Source organism: Callorhinus ursinus, unplaced genomic scaffold (assembly GCF_003265705.2).
Source record: "Callorhinus ursinus isolate GAN/ISIS: 27379988/994484 unplaced genomic scaffold, GSC_fseal_2.0 scaffold22, whole genome shotgun sequence".
NCBI classification, from domain to species: Eukaryota; Metazoa; Chordata; class Mammalia; order Carnivora; family Otariidae; genus Callorhinus; species Callorhinus ursinus.
The window spans coordinates 4,698,415-4,721,887 of NW_027397084.1; the positions used below are offsets into that span (position 1 = coordinate 4,698,415).

The following is a 23,473-nucleotide window of genomic DNA, read 5'->3' on the forward strand; positions in this document are numbered from 1 at the left end:
GAATACAGCGGGCCCAAATTGTCTCTGCAGCTGCTTGCACACTCTGGAGTCCCAGCTGATGTGGGAAACAAAGGCAAAAGAAAAATTATTAAATTTCCATACGACCTACAGCCCATTGACAAGTCCTTGAAACAGGCAGAGTGACATCCCTCTAGGGACTCAACTACCTCAAAGTTAATACTTTGCTAAGAACAAAAGGCAATCCTACCCTGAAATCCCCCCCACCCCTCAGGATCCTGTAAGTCTACTTTAAGGTACAAAAATTCCTTTGGAAACTTCCTTTATCTCTAAACCCCCCAAGATACGTTTTGGCAATCATCACCCCAAGCACATGGCCCACCGATATACATCTGAAGGGTCTCGTGACTAAGGTTTTATTAGATGGTAATAAATGACCTTTTCCCAACAATAGCTAGCCCCCCTCAAGGTCCTAGAAACCTTGCTTCCAAAATTCCTTAGAGACTTACACTATCCCTAACCCCCTCCCAACCTGAAAGCATATAATGGGCCACTCCTCATGACCCTGGTGCAGCTCTTTCTGCCCAGGGCTCCTGTCCCCATGCTTTAATGAAATCACCTTTTTGCACCAAAGACGTCTCAAGAATTCTTTCTTGGCCATTGGCTTGGAACCCTAACATCGTCTTTCCTACATCACCAGCCATGCCTATACTTTAAAACTCACAGCCAAGATGCAGAACTTAGACCTTGATTTCTTTTTTTTTTAAGATTTAATTTTAAGTAATCTCTATACCCAACGTGGGTCTCAAACTCACAACCCTAAGATCAAGAGTCACATGCTTCACCGACTGAGCCAGCCAGGTGCCCCACACAACTTGATTTCAAAGGTCCACTATCACAGGTTACTAATCCAGGTACCGGGTTTACATCCAGTAAATCCTCAACACCTGAAAATATATATTTTTTTATTTTAAATTTTTTTCTTTTTAGATTTTATTTATTTATTTGAGAGAGAGAGAGAGAGAGAGAGACAGAGATAGTGAGAGAGAGCACAAGTGGGGAGGGGAGGGAGAAGCAGGCTCCCGGCAGGGCAAGGAGCCCGACGCGGGGCTGGATCCCAGGACCCCGGGATCATGACCCGAGCCGAAGGCAGTCGCTTCACCGACTGAGCCACCCAGGCGCCCCAACACCTGAAAATATTAACATATGACTGATATTCTTAATTCATTTAATCGCATGTTTTTAAGCAACTGCTGGAGCTAGACTATTGAATATGAAAGAAAATATCCCCTTGGAGTTTGCATTTTAAAGTGAGGGGAGGCACGAACCCAGAGCACCTTAAAAGTTCCATTAAATTCAATAAACATTTAGTAAGTTCCTTTTCGACTCCAGGTCCTGTATTTGGCACTGCAAATCCAAAGAGAAAAAAAGATACCATCCACTCTTAACCAAGTACGCCTGGGGAACGCAAGCGTTAACAAACAAATCTACTTCATTTGGTAATTTCTCTTCCTACTAGTAACTTTAAAGATACACTCTTCCGTTCCATTAAGTTTCCAATTAAAGGCAGGAGCACAATCCCATATGCAGCTGTCAAAAGACGTGCCCATTTCTCAGCTGGTTCCCTACTGCAAGGATTGTTTCTGTTTCTTGTGACCTCACCTGTAAACTGCCTACTACTCAACTTTGGGTGTAAAGGTGCTCACTTTTCCAGTGAAACAGGTACTTTGGGTAGAATCACGTCGCATTTACCTCAATTCACTGGAACTAGCTGAAACCGCTCTAGACCTGTGCTGCGCCCTGGTGCAACCAAAGTCGTTTTGCCTGAGGCCACCAACGTCGCCAGGAGCCTATTAAGTAGGAGCGAACTGCGCTTGGCAATAGCTAGGGGCCTTTCCGGGACTCGCTGGGTTTCAGGTCTCCTGAAGGGCACCCAGCCCTAGGATGATGGAAGAGGGGCGTGGTGGGAGATGGGAACTGACCTCCTCGAGGTCCAATGCGACCCCACCAAAAGAGCTGTGTCCAGGTGGTACCTGACTCTAACCAATCGCAAAGGGAATTACATTTAACGCGGCTCCGGCAGCCAATCCGAGCACACGTCTCAGCCTCCGCCGCCCGCCGGGTCCCAGCCGGCTGGCAGCAGGTTCCGCAGTCGCGCGCCGGGCGGCTGCGCACACTCCAGAGCGCCCCCAACAAAGCGGTTCTCTGGGAGGTTGGGGCTGTTATCCGCGGCGGGGGCGCCTGCTATTGCGCAGGCGCCTCAGGAAGATCTCTGCCTCGCGCGTGTCCTTTCGGGTCTGCCTCGCCCCCAGGGCCCACGAGCGCGGGATTCCGCCAGTGCTGAGTTCCGCGCGCCGGCCGCAGCGGGTGAGTGTGAGCCTCGCGCGGCCGGCCTTCCGGAGGGAGATGCCACCCCCTCCTCGGTCGCCTGGGGCTGTGACACTAGAGGTGATGAGAACCCCCCCTCCCCCAGCCCCTGGGGCGCCGGCGGGTCGTCCGCGAAAGGGACCCGGAGGCGCCGGGAGAGGGCTGGGCTGGGAGAGGCGGAGGGCGGTGTGGGGGGAGGAAAGAGCAGTTGGCAGGTGGTTTGGGGTGGGGGGAGGCCGTGCTGTGAAGGGTGGGGGGGGCAGTGGGCTGACGGGGGGGGGGGGGGGGGGGGGGGGGGGGGGGGTGGGCTGTTTGCCACCACTGAATATTAGATCGGAGTTCATGGCAATTACATAATCAAATTTAAGAACTAATTTCCTAGAAAACCAAACAGCAAAGATAACATTTAAGTGCTTTTTATAGGCTGGACACCGTATTAAGCCCTTGACAAACAGTGTTTCCTTTTCTCGGTATAGCAACCCTGTGAGATAATAACGTCCCATTATGCAGATGAGGAAATTCAGGCTCCGAGAAGTGGGGAGACGTGTTCCACATTGTACAGCTGGTGACAGGCAGATTCAGGTTTATACTAGGGCCGACTCCAGAGTGGTTTTGCCTACTAATGTGATCTGCTGGACCTAAGCCTGCAAACTTGCTCAGTGTTATAGGAAGTCAGGGGCTCGTTTTAATGTCATGGTTTTCTTTTCTTTCTTCCTTTTTTCCCCCAGAGGTTGTTCCAGGCTATTTTACGGAAATTAAGCTCGTTTGAAAGCAAAGAGGAGATATTTTATGTATTTTAGCTTAGCTACAAAATATAATTTGGGAGAAATTTTGATGAAAACTCAAGAAGTACCTGAGGGGTTATATTTTACTATGTAGAAGGTAAGATAGTTTTGAAGATACTAGAAAATTTTATGCGCACTTAAAAATGGGAGAATTATTTAGAATCCCAGAATTTTTAGGACTGAGAAAGTCTTCTAGAGTAGTTTTTTTTCCTTAGAACAATAAGAAAATAATAATCCAGAGGAAATCAAGGTTTCCCATGTCTGCAGACAATGCTATTTTATTTTAAAGCTGTATAAAAGTTTCATTCTAAATATTTATGAAGTCTTTAGGGCTTTTGTATTACAAAGCAGATGGCCAGCTAATGGTGACAAATATCTTTCACCATTTCCTGTAACTGCTATACTCTCCCAGCTTCACCTGGGCTAAGAATGCCAGTGGGAATTGCCTGACATGCATTCCATCCAGGTAGAAACAGTCATCCCAGTCGTGGTAGAGCATGTTTTGTCCCCTGAGTTGAAGATGACTACCTACTACTTCTGGTGGCTGTTGGGATATTTGGATGTAGTCCAGATGCTTTTTTTTTTTTTGTCTCTTCCCTCTGCTATTTTTTTTTTTTTTTGGTTTGAAAAATTAACAGAATTTTTCTCAAAGTTTAGTCATATAACAATTAGTGATTTTACTTCCTTGAAAACTACTTGAGAACTTTTCACTGGTATTTTTTTTATCGATTAACACCCCCTGTTAGGGGCACCTGGGTGGCTCAGTCCTTAAGCATCTGCCTTCTGCTCAGGTCTTGATCCCAGGGCCCCTGGGATCAAGCCCCGCATCCTTCTCGCTGCTCCGCGGGAAGCCTACTTCTCCATCTCCTACTCGCCCTGCTTGTGTTCCTGCTCTCACTCTCTCTCTCTCTCTGTCAAATAAATAAATAAAATCTTTAAAAAACAACAACAACACCCCCTGTTTGAATGAAACAATGCAGTAGACGTAGATAGAGGCATTGCTAATGAACATGTTTTGGTAGGAAAAGTTTCGGTAATCATTTGGAGTTTATTACTAGTCTTGTTAACTGGCTGTTAATAGACTTGTGAACTTGTTGGGGGCATGAATTCATAAGTAAGTGCGTAGTAAAGCTACTAAATTGCTTTCTGAGCTTGGCCAGTCACTGGACTTCAGCTCTATCATATGTAAAAAGGGGTTGGACTAAATTATTTCTAATTATTTTAAGGTTGCACAGTAATATCCTGCCTGTCATAGTTCAGACTTTTTGCTAACAAAGCAGCTTTGTAACGAAAATGGATAAAAAGAAACTAAACTTGAGGGCCTGTTCTGTAACACTATATGCATCCCCATTTCACAAACACCAAAACTAAGTCTGGGAGAAGTTAGATCTGCTTACAATTTGCCCATCGACTAAATGTGAGCTTAAGTTCTGGGACTTATTTCACATTTAGCGTGAAATGTAAATGTGAAATTTCTCTGATTTCAGGGCCTATAATCTTTCTGCTCTGTGCTGCTCTGTCTAGGGCATAAGGATCCTAACAGTGTGCTAATGCATTCCTGAACCCCAGGATAAATAGCATATATAATTGAACATCATTTTCACTCAAGATTTAGGGAAGAAATATTTTGATTTATATGTATTTTGAGAGAGGGTCAGACACAGGTTTTTGTTTGGCTATAGTTTTTGCATTTGGAAGGTGTTATAAAACATTTTCATGTTAAAACACCCAAGTCTATTATGGAATATAAATTTCACATAATTTTGGGAGTAAATTGAGACATCAAAGATGTTTCCTGTTTTGTTTTTTTAAAGATTTTATTTATTTATTTGAGAGAGAGAATGAGATAGAGAGAGCATGAGAGGGGGGAGGGTCAGAGGGGGAAGCAGACTCCCTGCCGAGCAGGGAGCCCGATGCGGGACTCGATCCCGGGACTCCAGGATCATGACCTGAGCTGAAGGCAGTCGCTTAACCAACTGAGCCACCCAGGCGCCCTGTTTCCTGTTTTTTGGCAGGGCATTTCAGATGCTTTTAAGATTACAATTTTATTCCCTCTTTTTGTTGTTGTTAGTATAATAATTTTATTGAGATATAATTCACACTCTATCCAGTTCACACACTTAAAGTGTACAGTTATATGGAATCATGGAACCATCACCACAGTCAATATGAGAACATTTTCATCTCCCCAGAAACAAACCTCATACCATTGGCATTTACTCCCCATTTCTCCCAGCCCTTTGCCCGAGCACTACCAGTGTACTTCCATCTCTAATAGATTTGCCTGTCTTAGGCATTTCATCTAAAGAGTCATAGGGTAAGAGATCTTTTGTGATTGCCTTCTTTCACTTAGCAAAATGCGTCAGGGTTTATCCACTTGTAGTGTCTGTTAACACTTCGTTCCTTTTTATGGTCAAATAATATTCCACGGTACGGATAGACCACATTTTATTTGTCCATTTTTTCATCACCTGATGGGCGTTTGAGTTGTTTCCATTTCTTGGCCCTTAAAAGCAATGCTGCTGTGAACATTTGTGTGTATAAGTTTTATTTAGTGTGAGCATCTGTTTTAATTTCTCTTGGACATATGCCTAGTAGTTGAATTTCTGGGTAATATGGTGACCCTGTTTAAACTTTTAAAGATCTGCCAGAATGTTTTCCAGGTGGCTCTCGCATTTTACATTCTCACCAGCACTGTATAAATGTTCCAGTTCTCTTTGCACCCTCCCTAACTCTTGTTCTTGTCGGTCTTTTTTATTCTCTCCATCCTCCTGGGTCTGAAGTGGTATTTCATTGTGGTTTTGATTTGCATTTCCCTGATGATGTTGAACATCTTTTCATGTGCTTACTTGCCACCTGTTAAAGATTAACAGGAGAAAGGTCTTTTCAGAGCCTTTGCTCGTTTTTTAATTGAATTGTTTGAGTTTTTATTTTTAAGTTGCTACAATTTTTTATATATTCTAATTATAAATCACTTAGACAATTTCCAAATATTTTCTCGCATTTTGTGGGTTGTCTTTTCTCTTTCTTCATGGTATCCTTTAAAACACAAAGGTTTTTAGTCTCAATGAAGTCCAATTTCTTTCTTTTTTTTTTTTTTTTTTTTTTTGGTTGCCTGTGCTTTTACTGCTGTACCTAAGAAGGCTTTGCAACTGTCCAGGCATCATTTTTGAATTGATTTGGTACCCCTCTGTTCTTAGAGATAAATTTGTTGAAAAAGGTTTGGATATCGTGTTAGAAACAAGACTTACTGGTGTATGGCTCTCAAACACAGCGTTACAAAGAAGTTTTGGTCTTATAGAACAGAGTTCATTCACCCTTATCTTTGTTCTTTCAGGATGACAGCCTGATTCATTACTTTATTTATGCCCCTATTGTGAGTATGACAGATTTGAAAAGTGTAAAGCCCTCATTGCACATACATACATTTTTGTGGTGTAATCTTAGTTATATTAGATATGTATTGAGTGATTTAAAAAAAATAAAAGAGTGTTTGGGCAAGACTTCATGTGCGGGAGGTAACTTCAGGATGTTTGGGAGCACAGACTATTACTGAAGAGCTGTTATAGGTCACCTATAAGTCACTCAGATAAATGCCCATTATCTTTTACACGTCTTTGTAATATATTTGAGGCAGATGGCGATGATGAAAGATGGTAAAGGAGAGCACGGTTGGCGATGATTTCTGTAACTATTTCACAGTAATGTGTATGTGGGTTCGGCCTGGGTACCGCAGGGGCTTGACTGCCAGGCTGAAGTGTTTGTGTAGGCAAGGGGACTCTATGAACATGTTTTTCTAGAGGAGTGTTATGAACAGAGCTCCACCCAGGAAGATTAAGTTGGGGCAGATATTAGGTGACAAAGGGGAGGGTGAATAAGGTGGGAAGGTCAGGTAAGAGACAGAAGCGCTCCCACAGGAGGTGTTAAGGGCCTTTAGAAGTACGGCAGCAGCAGCAGAGATGGAAAGAATGGGGAGCTGGTCAGAAGGCAGGTTCCTGGCTTCTCCTCTAGCCTGACTGAGTCAGAATTTCCTAGGTGTACAGACTGGGCCGCTGCACTTGTAACCAGCTCCCCTCAGTGATTTTTCTGTCTACTGTGCTGTGGTAGGTGATATGCAAATAGAATCGATGAGGCTGGCACGGATGGTTTGCTCAGGGCAGCTGTGGTGTGAGAGAATGGGGAAGCTGTTTTAAAGGCTGGGGAACGAAGGAAAGGAGAAAGATTTGGAGGTGCAGAGAATGCATTCAGTTTGACATACATCAGGCTTGCCTTGCCCACAGAATAGTTTGTGCGGTGGAATTGGTGGGGAATGTAAACTGGTTGCTGAGGAGGGAAAGAGCCAGGGCAGTACATGAAGACAGTTTGTGGCATGCCTGGGTGGCTCAGTTGGTTAAGCGGCTGTTTTCGGCTCAGGTCATGATCCCGGGGTCCTGGGATCGAGCCCCGCATCGGGCTCCCTGCTCCGCGGGGAGCCTGCTTCTCCCTCTCCCTCTGCCTGCCGCTCCCCCTGCTTGTGCTCTCTTTATCTCTCTGTCAAATAAAAAAAAATAAAATCTTTAAAAAAAAAAGACAGTTTGTACAAAATAGATTTATGGGTAGCTTTAAGATACGGTACCACCGATTTGCTGTTTCAGTCTACTCTTACTGGAAACAAATACTTGTGTACTCAGAAAACAGGGAAGCAGCTCAGTCCCAGCTTTCCTGGAGACCAGCGTGGCCTCCTCACAGGTTGTCCCGTTGCTGGAGCCCAGGGCAGTAGCCTGCATACTGTTGCCGTGTGACTGAACTCACACTGACCGACTGAGGGAGGAGGGGAGTTGTGCGTGGACACTAGGTCGGGGGCACCAAATACTGAATGAGAAGAGAAATGCCGTTCTCTGTCTCGATCCTTGAGAGTTGATATTGCGGAGCCATGGCTGGGACCGTGTCTGTACAGTGTGTCTCCTGTACCAAACAGCACTGGTACTGTTCTCTTTGGAGAGCTGATTTGGTTTTGTTATTCCGTCCTGTTTTGGGTTTCATGGATGGCATCAGCAACAGATGATGCATGCACCACACTCAGAAGACAGCCCGTCTCAGGTTAAAATGTAGACTTTTCAGACCCAAAGACTCTCACAAACAAGATTCTGTGCCTTTGGTCTTCCCAATTTGAAGTTCCTAGTTCTGAGACGGTCCCAGCTTCAGTCAGCAGATGTTTGAATGACTGCGTACACACAGGTCATCTAGCTGGTATGTTTGAAGGAAAGAAAGTCTCTGCCTTCAAGTAATTGTGGTTTAGTTGGGAGAAAGAAGAACACACAGTAAATGGCTCCTGAACTTAATCATCATGTCAGTTAGCTTGTGGCTGCTTCTGCCTGGGACCTCAAGGTGCAAACCCCCCGCGGCCATACCTTGGGTCTTCTTACTCTGAGATAATGAATTCACTCACCTCACTCTGACTACAGCCTCACATCCTTGCAACTTCCCTCAGAACCTCTCTACTTCACGATCTGTATCAGTTTGAGCTTAGATGCTGCAGTTCAGATTTTAGTCACTCCCTAGTCAGGATCTTGAACTGCCTTTGTTATACTTCAGTTTCTCACAGAGTCTCAAGTGCAGGCACGATCAGCTGCCAGTTTTGTTCAGGCCTGTGCCAGGGCCTCTAAATTGCTAGAGAAAACCAGTCAACAGTGTCACTAAAAATTCAGCTTTGACCACCCATCCTCCTGTTGCCCTGTACGCTCTCCCATTCTCCATGTTGGCCGTTTCAGACATTCTGTTTCTCAAACCCTTGAACATTTTACCATTCTCCTCTCTCTCAATAATTCCCCCTACCTTTTGCAGCACAGAGAATACAGCTCCCTTCATCTCCAACCCTCAGACCTGTTAGCTTACCTAGCTTTAGCTCCTTCTCTCCTATTACAGTGGAAGACATATCCTGTCCAACTAAAGTGGATCATCCTACCTAAATCACCTATCCTGTTTTCTGAAGGACCAAAGATGATAGAGACTGAAGGCAGGGAGATTTATTATGGGAAAGCTGTTTTTATAATCAGTGAAATAATGCAAAATCAGAGCTCTAAGCCTGGGGTATTAGGTAAACTAGCTATGTCCTTGATAGTAAAGAGGAAGTTTAAGGGATATGGTGAAGTTCATTTCAACAGCTGTTGGATTTCTTCAGAAGTCATTGTGGCAGCCAAGTCCCTGTAGGCTTTGTCTGTCAACCTCCTGTAAATACTGGGAATGTATAGATTAAGGTGGGATCTTTTTCTTAGGTAATATTTATTTCTTACCCCCCTTTTTCATGCCAGTATCTTCAACAGGAGCTGGTGGTGAGTCAGCATGGTAGAATTTCCACCACCTATTTCTGTGACTTAAAAGGAATATAGGTTACCAGTCGTTAAACTAGAAAAAGAATCTCCCTCTCTGGAGCCTCTGAAGGCCTGGAAGGATCATTTTTCTTTCTTCATCTGTTCTTATTAAGTTTTTTTTTTAAAGATTTTCTTTTTAAGTAATCTCTACACCCAACATGGGTGCGAACTTATACCCTGAGATCAAGAGTTGCTTGTGCACTGAAGAACCAGCCTGGCAGCCCTGTTCTTATTAAGTCTTTAGAATAATGTCTGCTACTACAGAAAAGCAAAGCAACAAACAGGAGTATTTCTGTGGCGTATAAGAATGGCCCATACCCCCTTCAGAGCATGAAGGATGGGGCAGGACATGTATAAATAGAAAATTGGACAAGTAAAGACAATTTTTGTTTTTTTTCCAATTTTAGCTTTATTCAGTTATCTTTCAGTAAATGACCTTACTTAATTTTAAGTTGATATAAAGCTGGTATATAAAAAGTTTATGAATTTTGCTTCTCTTCTCCTGATGGCTAAACTTCTGAAACTTAATCCAAATTACAACAGCACTACCACTTATGAACTGTGTTTTTATATTTTAGGAACCCTGATTGCTCTCCTTCAACACATTCATTATGAAGTTATTAGTAATACTTTTATTTTCTGGACTTATAACTGGTTGTAGAGGTAACTCTTCCCATAACCTGCCACCCAAGTTACTACTGGTATCCTTTGATGGTTTCAGAGCTGACTATCTACAGAACTATGAATTTCCTCATCTCCAGAATTTTATCAAAGAAGGAGTCCTGGTAGAGCATGTTGAAAATGTCTTTATCACAAAAACATTTCCAAACCACTACAGTATTGTGACAGGCTTGTATGAAGAAAGCCATGGCATCGTGGCTAATTCCATGTATGATGTAATCACAAAGAAACATTTTTCTGACTTTGATGACAAGGATCCTTTTTGGTGGAATGAGGCAGTACCTATTTGGGTGACCAATCAGCTTCAGGAAAACAGATCAAGTGCCGCTGCTATGTGGCCTGGAACAGACGTACCCATTCACAATACCACACCTTCCTATTTTATGAATTATAGCTCTTCAGTGTCATTTGAGGAGAGACTAAATAATATTACCATGTGGCTGATGAATTCGAACCCACCAGTTACCTTTGCAACACTCTATTGGGAAGAACCAGATGCGAGTGGCCACAAATATGGACCCGAAGATAAAGAAAACATGTACAGAGTGTTGAAAGAAGTAGATGACCTTATTGGTGAGCTAGTCCACAAACTCAAGGTGCTAGGATTGTGGGAAGATCTCAATGTGATCATTACAAGTGATCATGGGATGACCCAGTGCTCTAAGGACAAACTGATAAACTTGGATCTCTGCATTGATCATTCAAGCTACACTCTTGTAGATTTGACTCCAGTTGCTGCTATACTTCCCAAAATAAGTAAGTAACCTTTTAGCTGAGGGATATTTGAAGGGAGCAATTGATTGAGGAGGGAGGGTTTTGTAAAAGAATACAGCTCTGGCTTTTTGTAGTGTAGTACCATATATTCTTACTCGGAGTGCAATTATATGTTTTCCCCCTTAAGTAATAAGTCTTTAAGCAGTTAGTCTAAGGTTCATGTTCAAAGAGATTACTTCCTTGCTTTTCAATATATTTCTTAATTATTCACACTAATGGAAAAAGGAAATTTTTATCCTTAAAAAACATCTTGGATTTTTGTGTGAGATGTACTGTTTATCTATTGATCTTAGAATTAGTAATTAGCAGCAATATGTAATTAGTTTATATTTACTTAGGAAGCTATACATGAAAATGTCCCCTTTTGTATAAAAGTCCACCAGAGAGAATCACAAAATGAAAAAGAGATATGTGAATGCTTGGAAAGGTAGGGGTGTGTGTGTGTGTGTGTGTGTGTGTGTGTGTGTGTGTGTGTGTGTGTCCAACAGTGTCACATAATTATTGCTCTGTTTTTTTAAGAATTAAAAGTGATTTAATAGACGACATTGTTCAGGATTTGTTTCCAGTTATTCTAGTTAGAAGTATTTTTTTTCCTTATCAGCCAATCATGACTTTTTTCCTTTACTGTTTCCTTTTTCTTCCAGATACAACAGAGGTTTATAACAAACTGAAAATTTGTAACCCTCACATGAATGTTTATCTCAAAGAAGACATTCCTGCCAGATTTCATTACCAGCATAATGATCGGATTCAGCCTATTATTTTGGTTGCTGATGAAGGCTGGACAATTGTGTTAAATAAGTCATTACCAAAATGTAAGTATTTAGGATATTTCTCTTATATTCTGGGGATAAATCACACACTGTGACATTGTTCTGTTAACGGGGTACTTTGATTTAGAGATATTAACGCTGTCTAATCAGTTCACTTTTTGACTGGATTAATTCTCAGGTTTTCATTCAACAGCAATTTATAACCACAGTTTACCCTTAGATGAGGAGGGCGGGTGACCTTAAGGGCAAAGGTATAGTTTTACTTTCTTACCCACACTGCAGTTACTGTCAGTAACTTTTCAAGGTTGGTTCTCTTGATTTGTAGAAAATGAGAGAGAAGTAAAGAAACAAAATAAAGGGGGAGAGATTTGATAGTTTAAATGCTTTTTTAAATTTTGTATGTGTTAAAAAGCATTGTCCAAGTAACCCAAGGTCTTTCCCCAATGATGAAATCATTTACCTGAGTGCTCTAGCTATTTGGAACACTGGGCAAAAACCAGAACAGGTGTATCAAAACCTCTCCTAGAGCTGAGGAGATATAGAGGAGGGGAGTTACAGATTCCCCTGAACCGAAGTTTATTTATCCATATGTTAAATTCAATTTGAGTACTTTAAAAAAAAACAACAACAAAAAAAACTGGTTTTGTAGTCTGTAGCAGGAGTCAGAACACTTTTTTCTGTAAAAGGCCAGATAGTAAATATGTTAGGCTTTATAGGCCAGCTGGTTTCTATCTCAGTTCTGCCTTGTCCTGGAAAAGCAGCAGTGGACATTAAACAAACTGATGTGGGAGTGTTGAAATGAAGCTTTGTTTACAAAAACAGGTAGAGGGCTGAATTTGGCAAGGGGCTATAGTGTGCAGATCCTTGATCTATAGCAAATCAGAAGCTTCAGACAAGGATAAGACTAAAGGTTAATGGAATTTATATGTTATTTATACTTACATACTCACTGTTGAAAACTGAGAAAACACAGAAAAGCTTAGAAAAGAGAAAAAAATCTGTCAATATAGAGGTATGGAGTTCCCCTCTTCTAAACTTTTTTCTGTTACATATACATGTATGTTTTTACATTATTGAAATTATAAAGTCTATATAAAGTTATATATTCTGTTAATTATGTTGATCACATTCATTATTTCTATTATGAAATATTTCAGACATGAAATTAAGGGATTATATGGCACAAACTGATATACTCACCACTCAGTCACTTGTACTTCATATGAAAGCAGGAGCTTATCAATGCAACAGGCGTACACTAAAAGGGAATATTTGCCAAAATAAAGCTAAAAACTGAGGATCTGGTATTGGGGTTCTGTCCGGGACTGTCATGTTTTTCTGTGAGTTCGATTTGGAGTTAGAGGTTGGTGAAGTGGTCAGACTTCACATTGACTACAAGAACCCCTTTAGTTAACATTCTCACTTGGCCCTCCAGAGGTCGAGGGGTTCGTTCACTATCAGTAAACCAGGAGTATATAATATAATCCTGTCTCTTATCATAGGAGCAATTGACGTAGGTAAGGCTGCAGATGCACTTCTTCCCTGTTCACTGGTTTTACTCACTTCTGCTCTCCCCAGTTATTTAGGACCCTCAGCCCGGCTACTCGCTTCTGGGCACTAGTGCTCTTTGCATGCACACCGTGCTGGACATTGATGGGTGAAATGAGTGGGGCTGGCACTGACAGGTGCATCAGGTTGAGAAATAGTTTTAAACCTCGGGTCATGACCACTTGCAAAAGGGGTATATGTGTGAAATAGGGGACGTGGCTGAGTTGAACAAAACAGAAAATTTTCTTTCTGGCCCCCATCTGGTCCAACTAATCAGAATTTTAATGGATGGAAATTACACTGGCAAGAATCAGTATATTTACACTAGAAGAAGTTATTTTGTAATAGAAAGATCAGTCTTTCTTTTAGGAACTAACATAATTTTGTTCTTTTTTTCAGTAGGTGACCATGGTTATGATAATTCTTTGTCTAGTATGCATCCATTTCTAGCTGCCCACGGTCCAGCATTCCACAAAGGCTACAAACACAGCACAATTAACAGTGTGGATATTTATCCAATGATGTGCCACATCCTGGGATTAAAACCACATCCCAATAATGGAACCTTTGGTCATACTAAGTGTTTGTTAGTTGACCAGTGGTGCATTAATCTCCCGGAAGCCATTGGAATTGTTATCGGTGCCCTCTTGGTCTTAACCACGCTAACGTGCCTCATTATAATCATGCAGAATAGACTGTCCGTACCCCGTCCATTTTCCCGACTTCAGCTGCAAGAAGACGACGATGATCCTTTAATTGAGTAACATGTGCTGGAGTTTATAAAGTATCTTTGATTAGTCACAATACCAAGGATATACTCAAGAAATGGTGTTCTAACGATGAAAAATATACCTTGAAAGACAAAGAACTTAGACCAAGTATGCTAGAATTATTTTGTTTTTCCTTGTGCTTTGTTTTGGTGCATCAGCTAATACAAAAAACCCTGACCATAGTAAAAATTGCTAGTAAATCATTAGTTAACACCAACTATTTCTCTTAACTGGAAACTTTTTTTTTATGAAAAATATTGCCTCTGCCTTTTTTTTTTTTGCAATGAAGATTTGACACATTTTTAAATAAAAATATATCAAAATTTAGTAGGCATGCTTTTCTAATAGATTTTTATATTTGTAACTGAAACAGAAATCTTTATGCAATTGGTGGATTTTGTGTATCAGGAAGGAAAAGTTTTCTATATTTTTATATTTAATAACTTTTAATACAGTTTATATCCCAAGTAAACCTGTGACATAGGAGGACCTCTGTGATGGTTAATAAAATTGGTTTACCAGGCAGAACAGATCTAGCATTTGAAGAAATTATTTTAAGAAAAACTATTATAAAAAACATAACAAAGACCATGTGATACAAAGCTTGAGTCTTCACCGTTGTGTTTTTGTTAAGATTCATAAGCTATTGAAGTCAGGAAAGATATCTTTTGAAGATTTTTGCTAATAAGAAATTAAGAAAATGGAAAGAATTGCTTTTCTCTGTGCTTAATGCCATCGTGGAAGTTCCTTTGTGTGTGTGTGTGTGTGCATGCACGCAAGTGCACGTGTGCATAAGTGTGTTTGTGTGTATGAATGTGTAGACTTCCTGTGACTGACCGAGGCGGTCAGAGCGGCTGGTCTGTGGGCTGACTTCCACATTCCCACGGAATGTGGCTCTCAGCAAAGGGTATATTTGCACTTCATATTTGTTTACTTTCTTTAGTGACTCACAAGCTAAAGTCATAACTTAAGAAAGTTCCTTAGTTTTTGTTACTGAGTTTTACTTTCTCATGTTGCTATTGTAACCAGAGATATCCAAGTGCTGTTAAAAAAAAAAAAAAAAAGTATGACCTGAATACGAATCTGGCTTCAGTTGGGTCAGAACGAGGAAGGGAGATTTTGATATCTACCTTTGGGACGTCTATGCCTTACTTTTTAGGCAATAAGTAGTTAAATTTAAAATGGAATTTGGTATCTTTGCATCCTTCCCACTATTCCTGTGTTAAGTGGCAGAATAAACTCTAAGCGCTGTTAACATTCTGTAGCCTGAGTGCTGCCCCTGCTGTTTCTCCAGTGTTTGGTTCACAGACGTATTTACCCTGCTCTGATTTTTTTTTTAACATACATGTTCAGAGCTAAGGATTTGTTGTGAAGAACTGCCATCCAACTTTGCTAGGTGGTACTTTCTAATAATCAAAAGTAATATGCAGAAACTGACTTGTGGCAGACAAGATTGTAACTGTTGAAGGAAAAATGGGGTTCAGGAACCATCCATCAGGACCTGATGCAAGCAATTAATAGTGTGATATTTAAAGTTTTGACAGTATAAAATAAACTAGGTAACTTTTACAGATAAAAAAATTCCCTACAATAAATATGCAACCCAATTAAGTGTTGATTATCTGTGATGGTAAAGAACAGTGGTACTAATCATTAGACATAGAATTCATCCTATTTGGTCACTGCTCATTTTGTGATTCGAGGATTCGGTACCTATTGTTTTGGGGGTTCTTGAAAAGCATTTCTGCAGCCTGTATAAACAGTTCATGCTATTGGTCATAAGTTGACTGTATTAAGAATAGCATAGTAAATAAATGAAATAAAACCAGTAGGGTTAATTTTGCTTTTTGACAAATTTTATTTCATTTTTTTTTCACATAAAAGTTATCCTAGAGGTCTTCTGAACAAAATAATAGAAAAATTTCCTTCTGTCTCAATTTCCATTTAAAAAAAGGACAGTCACATTTAACACAGTGGACCCTTTTTGAAGTATCTAAAATAATAGGATATTTTATACTAGTTCAGTAGAGCTTGGTCCTTGCAGTGCTGTTTTAGTGATTACATTAGTTTGATTGGTGGTTATGAGTTTCAGAAATCTATATGTAGCATCTAGCCTGTGAGTGGATTTCATATGGGATGGAATGGGAGGGATACTCTGTCAATGTCTTAACCCTTTGAACAAGACATTTACCTATTTGTCGTGTCTTTCATTCCATTCTCAAAATATTAACTTTAATTAAAATTGTAAATTTTTTTGTATATATGCTCATGGGAGAAAACAGTATTTATTTAATCACAGAGATGTTTATATGTTATTATTTTGAACTATTAATTCATTTGTATCTTTACAAAATTATCACTGTTAAAGCCAGTGAGTACACAGAAAATCTTTTAGTGAAGCCAGCTTTTTACACTGAGGTTTTGGTATGTATTTTGTTAAATAATTGGCTAATATCCTGCCATGGTTTCTAGGTGATGGAAAGTATTTGGCTCCAGGAAACATTTAACTGTTTATGACAACGATAGTCAAAGGTAATAGGAAAACTTACTGAGTGGTTTTTGTTAATTCAGTGAGTGAATTCAGAGTAAGAGCATTTACTTATCAAAGGACAGTTCTGCTGTTATTAATGTGCAAGTTCTTCTGGTAAACAGCAATAGAATTCTAATATAAATTATTCCAATGCTGTGTACTATAGGTTTTGTGTTATTGTTTCATTAAGCTTGGTATAAGAATTTAAAGATAAAATTCTTGGAACATTAAAAGATTAAAAAGGCCTTTGCATTGTTCTTGGGTGTCTCCCTCTCTTGTCCATATTTGGTAAGCTTTAAGGATGATGGCATTTAATTCCTTTTATTTGGAGGGTTTTACGTCGTTGCGAATACATAAAGTTATAAATGAAGGACAAAGATGGGAAGTGTGTATTTTTTTGTCACTTCTTAAAATAGTGTGTAAATAAAATGACATGAGTATGCTTTAAAGAAATCTGTATGTAGTGCCTTAAGTTGAAGTAAAATATATTTTGACCATAATGTCTGAATTCATAATGATTTTGCTTATGATTAAAACATTTTATGTGAATAAAGTCTACCAAAATACTTTTACTGTAATTATTATAGAACGCAATGTTAATTGATTTTTTGTCATCCTGCAAAATACACTTACTGTGATAGATGTTGACATGGCCCAATAATACTTCCAAGAATCCATGGAGGCATTCATCACAGATTTTTTAAAAACCGGGATCAAGTATAAAACATTTAACCAAATTTTTAAGACTGTGTATAAATATACAATTTAGCATGAGGACATCATTGCAAAGAAAGCCAAGATAAATTTTGCAGAGCTTCCATAACTATAATTTATTGGTGTACAGGAGAAGGGAAGAAGTTTGGAAAAAGCAGGTTACAAAACTCTAGAGGTGAGGGAGGATTATAGCATTTAAACTGTGTTTTATAAATAGCCATACTAACTGAATATAGATTCAACAAAATAGAGCAGTGTGATAAATTCATTTCCTATATTCATACTCTGAACACTGCTAGGACCTGTGGGAGAAAACAGAAAAGGTACTTTCTTTACTCTGAAGAGAGCTCTGCAGCATCTCAGAAGTGGTAAAACTTTATACCAACAAATTATGTCTACTCGTGGTTTGACTTTTGCTGCTGAAATCCTTGGGTATGGAGCCATTTTCCAGGCCACGTGGTTCTGAAGTTTCCCCAACCTCCTGCTTCCTTGGTACCTGTACTTGGGTATCGTTAACAATCCTCCTCCCTTCCCCCAACACACACACACACACACACACACACACACACACGCACTCAGCTTCAGAGAACATGTGAGAATCCACATGAGCCTGTTGGGTCCTATTGAGTTAGGTTGCAGAAGACTGGTTTACTTTTTGGCATAAACCCTTTGGATTTTCATTTTTAATTGTTCTGTAAACATTCTCTTTACTTGAATGGTTTAGTTAACATTTTTCAAGAAAAATAGATATTAAGGCAAAATATTGCCCACAAACATGCTGATCATAACATGCGTGTGTGTGTGTGTGTGTATATATATATATATATTTTTTTTTTTTTTTCTGTATCCTAATGGATGGATGTGTGTGTGCAGGTGGTGGTTGGTGTTGAAACTGCTCAGTTCTGTGACTCATGTCTCATGGCCACATGACCTGGCAAAGGCAGAGTCTTACCCAAAAATCAAGCGAAACTGCCAGGCAGGCCTTCTGTTTTTCCACATACCTTCTACCTCCTTGACTGCAGAAACCTGATTTCCGCCATCAATAAACAATCTAGTGAGCTCCTCCATTGACCGCGCGAGAAGGGTGGTTTACAGATGTCTCCGGTTCAGACCGCCCTCCTGTGGTGAAGATCTGAATCAGCGTGCTTTTCTTTACCTTGCCTACTTCACTTTCATAGGCTGGGGTGGTGGAAAGGATCAATAGAAATTAACCCCAAAGCAAATCCAGACAACCCCACTATACAAACATTCTATAAAATGGTTCCTATTGGTCAGAGCCAGACCCAGTAGTACTGACTTCCACATTGTTCGAATTTTCCACTGAGGAGATATTTACACAAACTTTTTGTGAAGCCTTTTTTTTTTTTTTTAATAGTAAAAGTTCTGTTTTCAGTAAAATGGTAGTGTATGAATTCAACCCTCTTGCTGAGGACTAGAAAATCTGGACAAAGTATAAAAGACCTGTGCTAAGGCATTGAGAAATTACCAAGAAAGGGATCAAAAGGCCACGATTCAGGAGTAAATGTATAAAAGGGAGCCCCCGATGGCGTCTGTAAATTCTGAAGCCGACATAATCAAAAAAGGGGTGGAGATGTGGAAGGAGCGAAAACACAGATGTAAAAAAAAGCAGGACATTTAAAAATCTTAATAGCCAGCTTTATACTGTTTGGCACAAATAAGTTTGAAAATACAGATGAAATGGATAATTTCCTAGGGAAAAAAAAATGAACAAAATTGATTTCAGTAAAGGAAACTAACACTAATTTCTGAATTAGAGATTGGGCAAATTATAAACTATTGTACAAAAAAAAGTCCAGACCCAAAAGCCAGTAATCTTCTTTAGTGCCTCTTCATTAGGTTTATAAATGTTACATTTGCCTCACAAAACATGTTTTAGAAAAAAAAAATGTGGGTTTTTGAGGTGACTACATGGATATCAAACCTGATAAAAGTAGCACCCCAAAAATGAAGCTGTAGACCAATATAGAATAAGGGGGGGGAAGCAAACTGGAAAATAACCATATCAATAACTAAACGTAAATGGACAACATTTGGATTAAATGGCAGATTGGCAGATTGGATGAAAAAACAAGAGCCAGCTGTTTGTAGTTATCCTCTAAGTACAAAAGCAGATTGAAAGTAAAAGGATGGAAAATGATACACCATGCAAACTAGCTGTGAGAAAGCTGGAGTAAAGTTGTCTTCAAGACAAGAATTTTCAGAGATAGAAAAGGACATTGCGCAATGATAAAAGGACCAATATATCAAGAAGACAACAGCTCTTAAGTGTTCATACCTAAAAGCAGAGCTTAAAAGTTCATGAATCAAAAAGTGATGGACCTCAAGAAAGACTCCATAAACAAAATTGGCAAGTTCTGTGCTCCTCTCTTAAGTAATTGATACAACAACTAGACCAAGAAAAAAATCAGTAAGCATGTGGAAGACCTGAGTGTGATATCAACCACATTTACTTACTTGACATTTAGAGATTACAGCGCCAACCGCAGAAGACATATTCTTTTCAAGGGCACACACAATTATCACCAAGATAGATCATATGCAAGACAATGAAACAAGTCTCAGTAAGTAATCTCAAAGGACTGCAATCTTATGAAGTATGTTTTCTGACCATAATTGAATTAAAATATTCAATCAGATCTAGAGAAGCCTTGAATATTTGTCTATTGAACAATACACTTTTAAATGGCATACCAAATTCTGTAGAATGCAGCTAATGCAATATTAAGATGGAAATTTATAACCTTGAATGCTTGTCTTTGAGAGAAAGGTTCAATATCAATGATTTAAGCTTCCACTTTAGAAAAGCTAGTAAGATGAAGAAAATAATCCAAAGCAAGTGAAAGAAAGAAAATAATAAAGATAAATCAGAATCAATGAAATAGAAAAAAAATTAATAAAATCAAATTTTGGTATTGTAAGTGTTAATAAAATTGATAAGCCCCTAATAAGATTAAGAAAAACAAAAGGGAGATAGCACAAATTTATCAAGATCAGTAATAAAAGAGGGGCCATCACTTACAGATCCTACCTTTATCAAAAGGATATCAAGAGAATATTATGCCAATAAGTTTGACAATTTAGGTAAAATGAACAAATTCCTTGAAAAATACAACTTAACCAAAACCAATACAAAATCAAATAGAAAATCTTAATAGCCTTATTTATGTCTATTACAAAAATTAATTTGTTATCAAAAACGTCCCCACAGAGAAAACTCGCAAGTCCAAGTGGTTTCACTGATTAGTTGGATCACACATTTAAGGAGGAAATTATTTTACCCAAACTCTTAACAGAAAATAGAGAAGAAAGGAACATATATCCAAACTGGTTTTATGAAGCCAGTGTAACACTGGTACCAAAATCTGACAAAGATGTTTAAAGAAAACCATCGAACAATATCTAAATGAAAAAAAATTCTTTAACAAAACACCTAATTGAGTTTAGCAGTATTTTAGAAGGATAATACACATAACCAAGTAGGATTTATCCCAGAGGTGCAGCATTAGTTTGATATTTGAAAATCAGTGTTATCCTCTCTATTAATAAGGGAAACAAGATCATGTTAATAAATGTGGAAAAAGCATTTGCCAAAATTCAACACCTATTTATTATTTAAAAAAAAAAACCCAACTCACCAAATCTGGAAGAGACCTTCAAGCTGATATATTTGCCATAAGCCTACAGCTAGTATCATACTGAATCAGAATATAACAATATAGTAAACCTACAGCTAATATTCTGAGTGGTGAAATGCTCAATGTTTTTCTCCTAAAATCAGGAACAAGGCAAGGCTGTCCATTGTTATTGCTTTTATTTAACATTGCCCTGGAGGTACTAGCAACTCAGTAATGCAGGAGAAAGGAATCCTATAAGATTCAAAAACTAATACAGCGGTCATATCCACAGATAACATGATTACATACACAGAAAACCCAAAGGAATCAAGCTAGAAGCTTGCCAAAATTGCTGGGTATATGGTCCATATAGAAAAATCAAGTGTATTTCTATGTATCATCAGAAAATGGAAATTTAAAACTGGTATCATACCGGTATCGACAAGCATTTTCGAAATATCTCAGGATAAGTCTAACAAAATATCTGCAGAATTTTGCACAGGAAATTATAGCATCGAGTGGAATTAAGGAAGACCAACATAGAGGCACCTGGGGGGGCTCAGTGGGTTAAGCGTCTTCCTTCGGCTCAGGTCATGATCTCGGGGTTCTGGGCCTGAGCCCCACGTTGGGCTCCCTGCTCAGCGGGGAGTCTGCTTCTCCCTCTCCCTCTGCCCCCCACTCATGCTCTCTCTCTCTTTCTTTCTTGCTCTTCAAATAAATAAATAAAATCTTAAAAAAAAAAGACCAAAATAGTAGGTGGCTGTATCATGTTTATAGGTTGAAAGATTCAATATTGTAAAGATGTCAATTCTCCTCAAACCGGTCATTGCATCCAAGCAATTCCAGCAGAGTTTTATTTATTTTTTATGGAATTGTATAAGCTGACTCAAATTGATACAGAAATAAATGCAAAAGGCCAAGACAATCTTAAAGATAACATGATAGGACTTACTCCATCGGACATCAAGAACTATCATAAAGTTGTAATGATTAAGTCAGTATGGTGTCGACACAAGGACAGACAAATAGATGAACAGAACTGATGACCTTGGTTAAAATGAAGAATCCATACACACGTGGGTGTATCAGACACCCATTTGATGTCTCAAATCCACTCAGCCCACCCCTTACCTCCAGTTTCATCCTGGCACAGACCAACTTCCCACAGATGCAACCTGACAATGCTTAGCCTCGTTCTTCCTGGCCATAGGCACTGCATGCCTATGAGGTCACATTTTACACTTGTGCATGCACTACCCAGAAGTATGTGGAGTTCCTACCCATGCAGCCGCTCTTAATGGGGGAGGGGGTCGGGATTGGGAAGCTGATGGATAAATGCTTTGCTTCCCTCTTGCATTCCTCAGGCAGACAGTTCTGATATTTATTTCGTAAGTCTCCTCCAAAGGTGCTGCGGGACTGAGCTCCAATCAATCCTGACAGTGGTCAATCCTCGGACTGACACTTGTATAGGCTTTTCTGCAGCTCTTTCACTCCCTGTTCCTCACTCTTACTTCTGGTGATCAATTCACACAAAAGTTGCCTGTATAACAGGCCTGTGTCTCAGACTCTGCTTTTGGGAAAACTTAGCTAAATCATGGATATAAAGAATATAGCCAACAAAAATGTATACATATATGCACCAAAAGACATGTAAAAGAGTACTCATAGCAGCATTATTCATAGTAACATCTAACTGGAAATGATCAAAATATCCAAAACCAGAATACATAAATAAGATTGAGGTATATTCATATAATGTCATTCCATAAAGCAATGGAGATAAAGCAGGGCTACACACAAGAATATGGATGAATCTCACATAATCTTGAGTGAAAAAAAGAAACATAAAAGTATATCCTATTGGGACATCTGAGTGGCTCGGTTGGTTAAGTGTCTGCCTTGGGCTCAGGTCGTGATCTCAGGGTCCTGGGATTGGGCCTCCCCCACCCCACCTCAGGGGGGATTCTGCTTCTCCCTCTCCCTCCACCCCTCCCCACCACTCTTGCACACTCTCTCACAAATAAATGAAATCTTAAAAAAAAAAATGTCATATTGATCATTTAGATAACATTTAAAATAGGGAAGCTATTCTATTGCATTCCAAGTCAGGACAGAGTCCCCTTTAGCCGGAAGGAGGAGGGAGTGCTTGGGAAGAGAACCAAGGATCTTTCTGGAGAACTGGTAATGTTGTATTTTCTCTCTCTCCTCTAAAGTGACAGTTACATGGATTTGCTCACTTTCTGATAATTGGCCTCATTTACCCTTTGTACACCTTTGAGTATGTTTTAAGGAAGTTAAAATACATAATATAGTATTACAAAGAAACAGAACAAGCAAGAACTTGGGAAAACTAAAAAATATGACTTTTAATGTGTAGAAAAAAATGAAAAGGCTACGGATTGGAAGATGAAGTCTCTCAAGTGGTGTAACAGCAACAGAGTTGGGAAATACTCAAGGAGATAAACAATCAACCAAGTCAGAAGGTTCAACATCCAACTACCCTGAGTGCCAAATGCACTGAATTGTGTCCCCTCGACATTCATTCTGTTGAAGTCCTGTCCCGCCCAGTGCGCATCAGATCTGATCTT

General features: G+C 39.6%; 1 protein-coding gene across 2 annotated transcripts; it reads left to right on the forward strand.

Moving 5' to 3' along the window:
- Positions 1–2,093: 2,093 nt before the first annotated feature.
- Positions 2,094–17,102, forward strand: ENPP4 (ectonucleotide pyrophosphatase/phosphodiesterase 4). Of its 2 annotated transcripts, none has more exons than XM_025890626.2 (4): positions 2,094–2,406; positions 10,039–10,897; positions 11,560–11,730; positions 13,636–17,102. In XM_025890626.2, the coding sequence occupies exons 2-4, from the start codon at positions 10,072–10,074 to the stop codon at positions 13,998–14,000; spliced, it is 1,362 nt and encodes a 453-aa protein (XP_025746411.1). In that variant the 5' UTR covers positions 2,094–2,406; positions 10,039–10,071; the 3' UTR covers positions 14,001–17,102. The 2 variants fall into 2 exon arrangements, with proteins under 2 accessions (XP_025746411.1, XP_025746410.1); XM_025890625.2 differs by having other exon boundaries at positions 2,094–2,325.
- The last annotated feature ends 6,371 nt before the right edge of the window (positions 17,103–23,473 follow it).

What these genes read in the sequence shown, in the direction of transcription:
- ENPP4 (XM_025890626.2), top strand. Translation starts at nt 10,072, where the DNA reads ATGAAGTTATTAGTAATACTTTTATTTTCTGGACTTATAACTGGTTGT. An exon ending in TGCTATACTTCCCAAAATAA is followed by an intron (nt 10,898 to 11,559) that starts GTAAGTAACCTT and finishes TTTTTCTTCCAG; the next exon opens with ATACAACAGAGGTTTATAAC. An exon ending in AAATAAGTCATTACCAAAAT is followed by an intron (nt 11,731 to 13,635) that starts GTAAGTATTTAG and finishes TCTTTTTTTCAG; the next exon opens with TAGGTGACCATGGTTATGAT.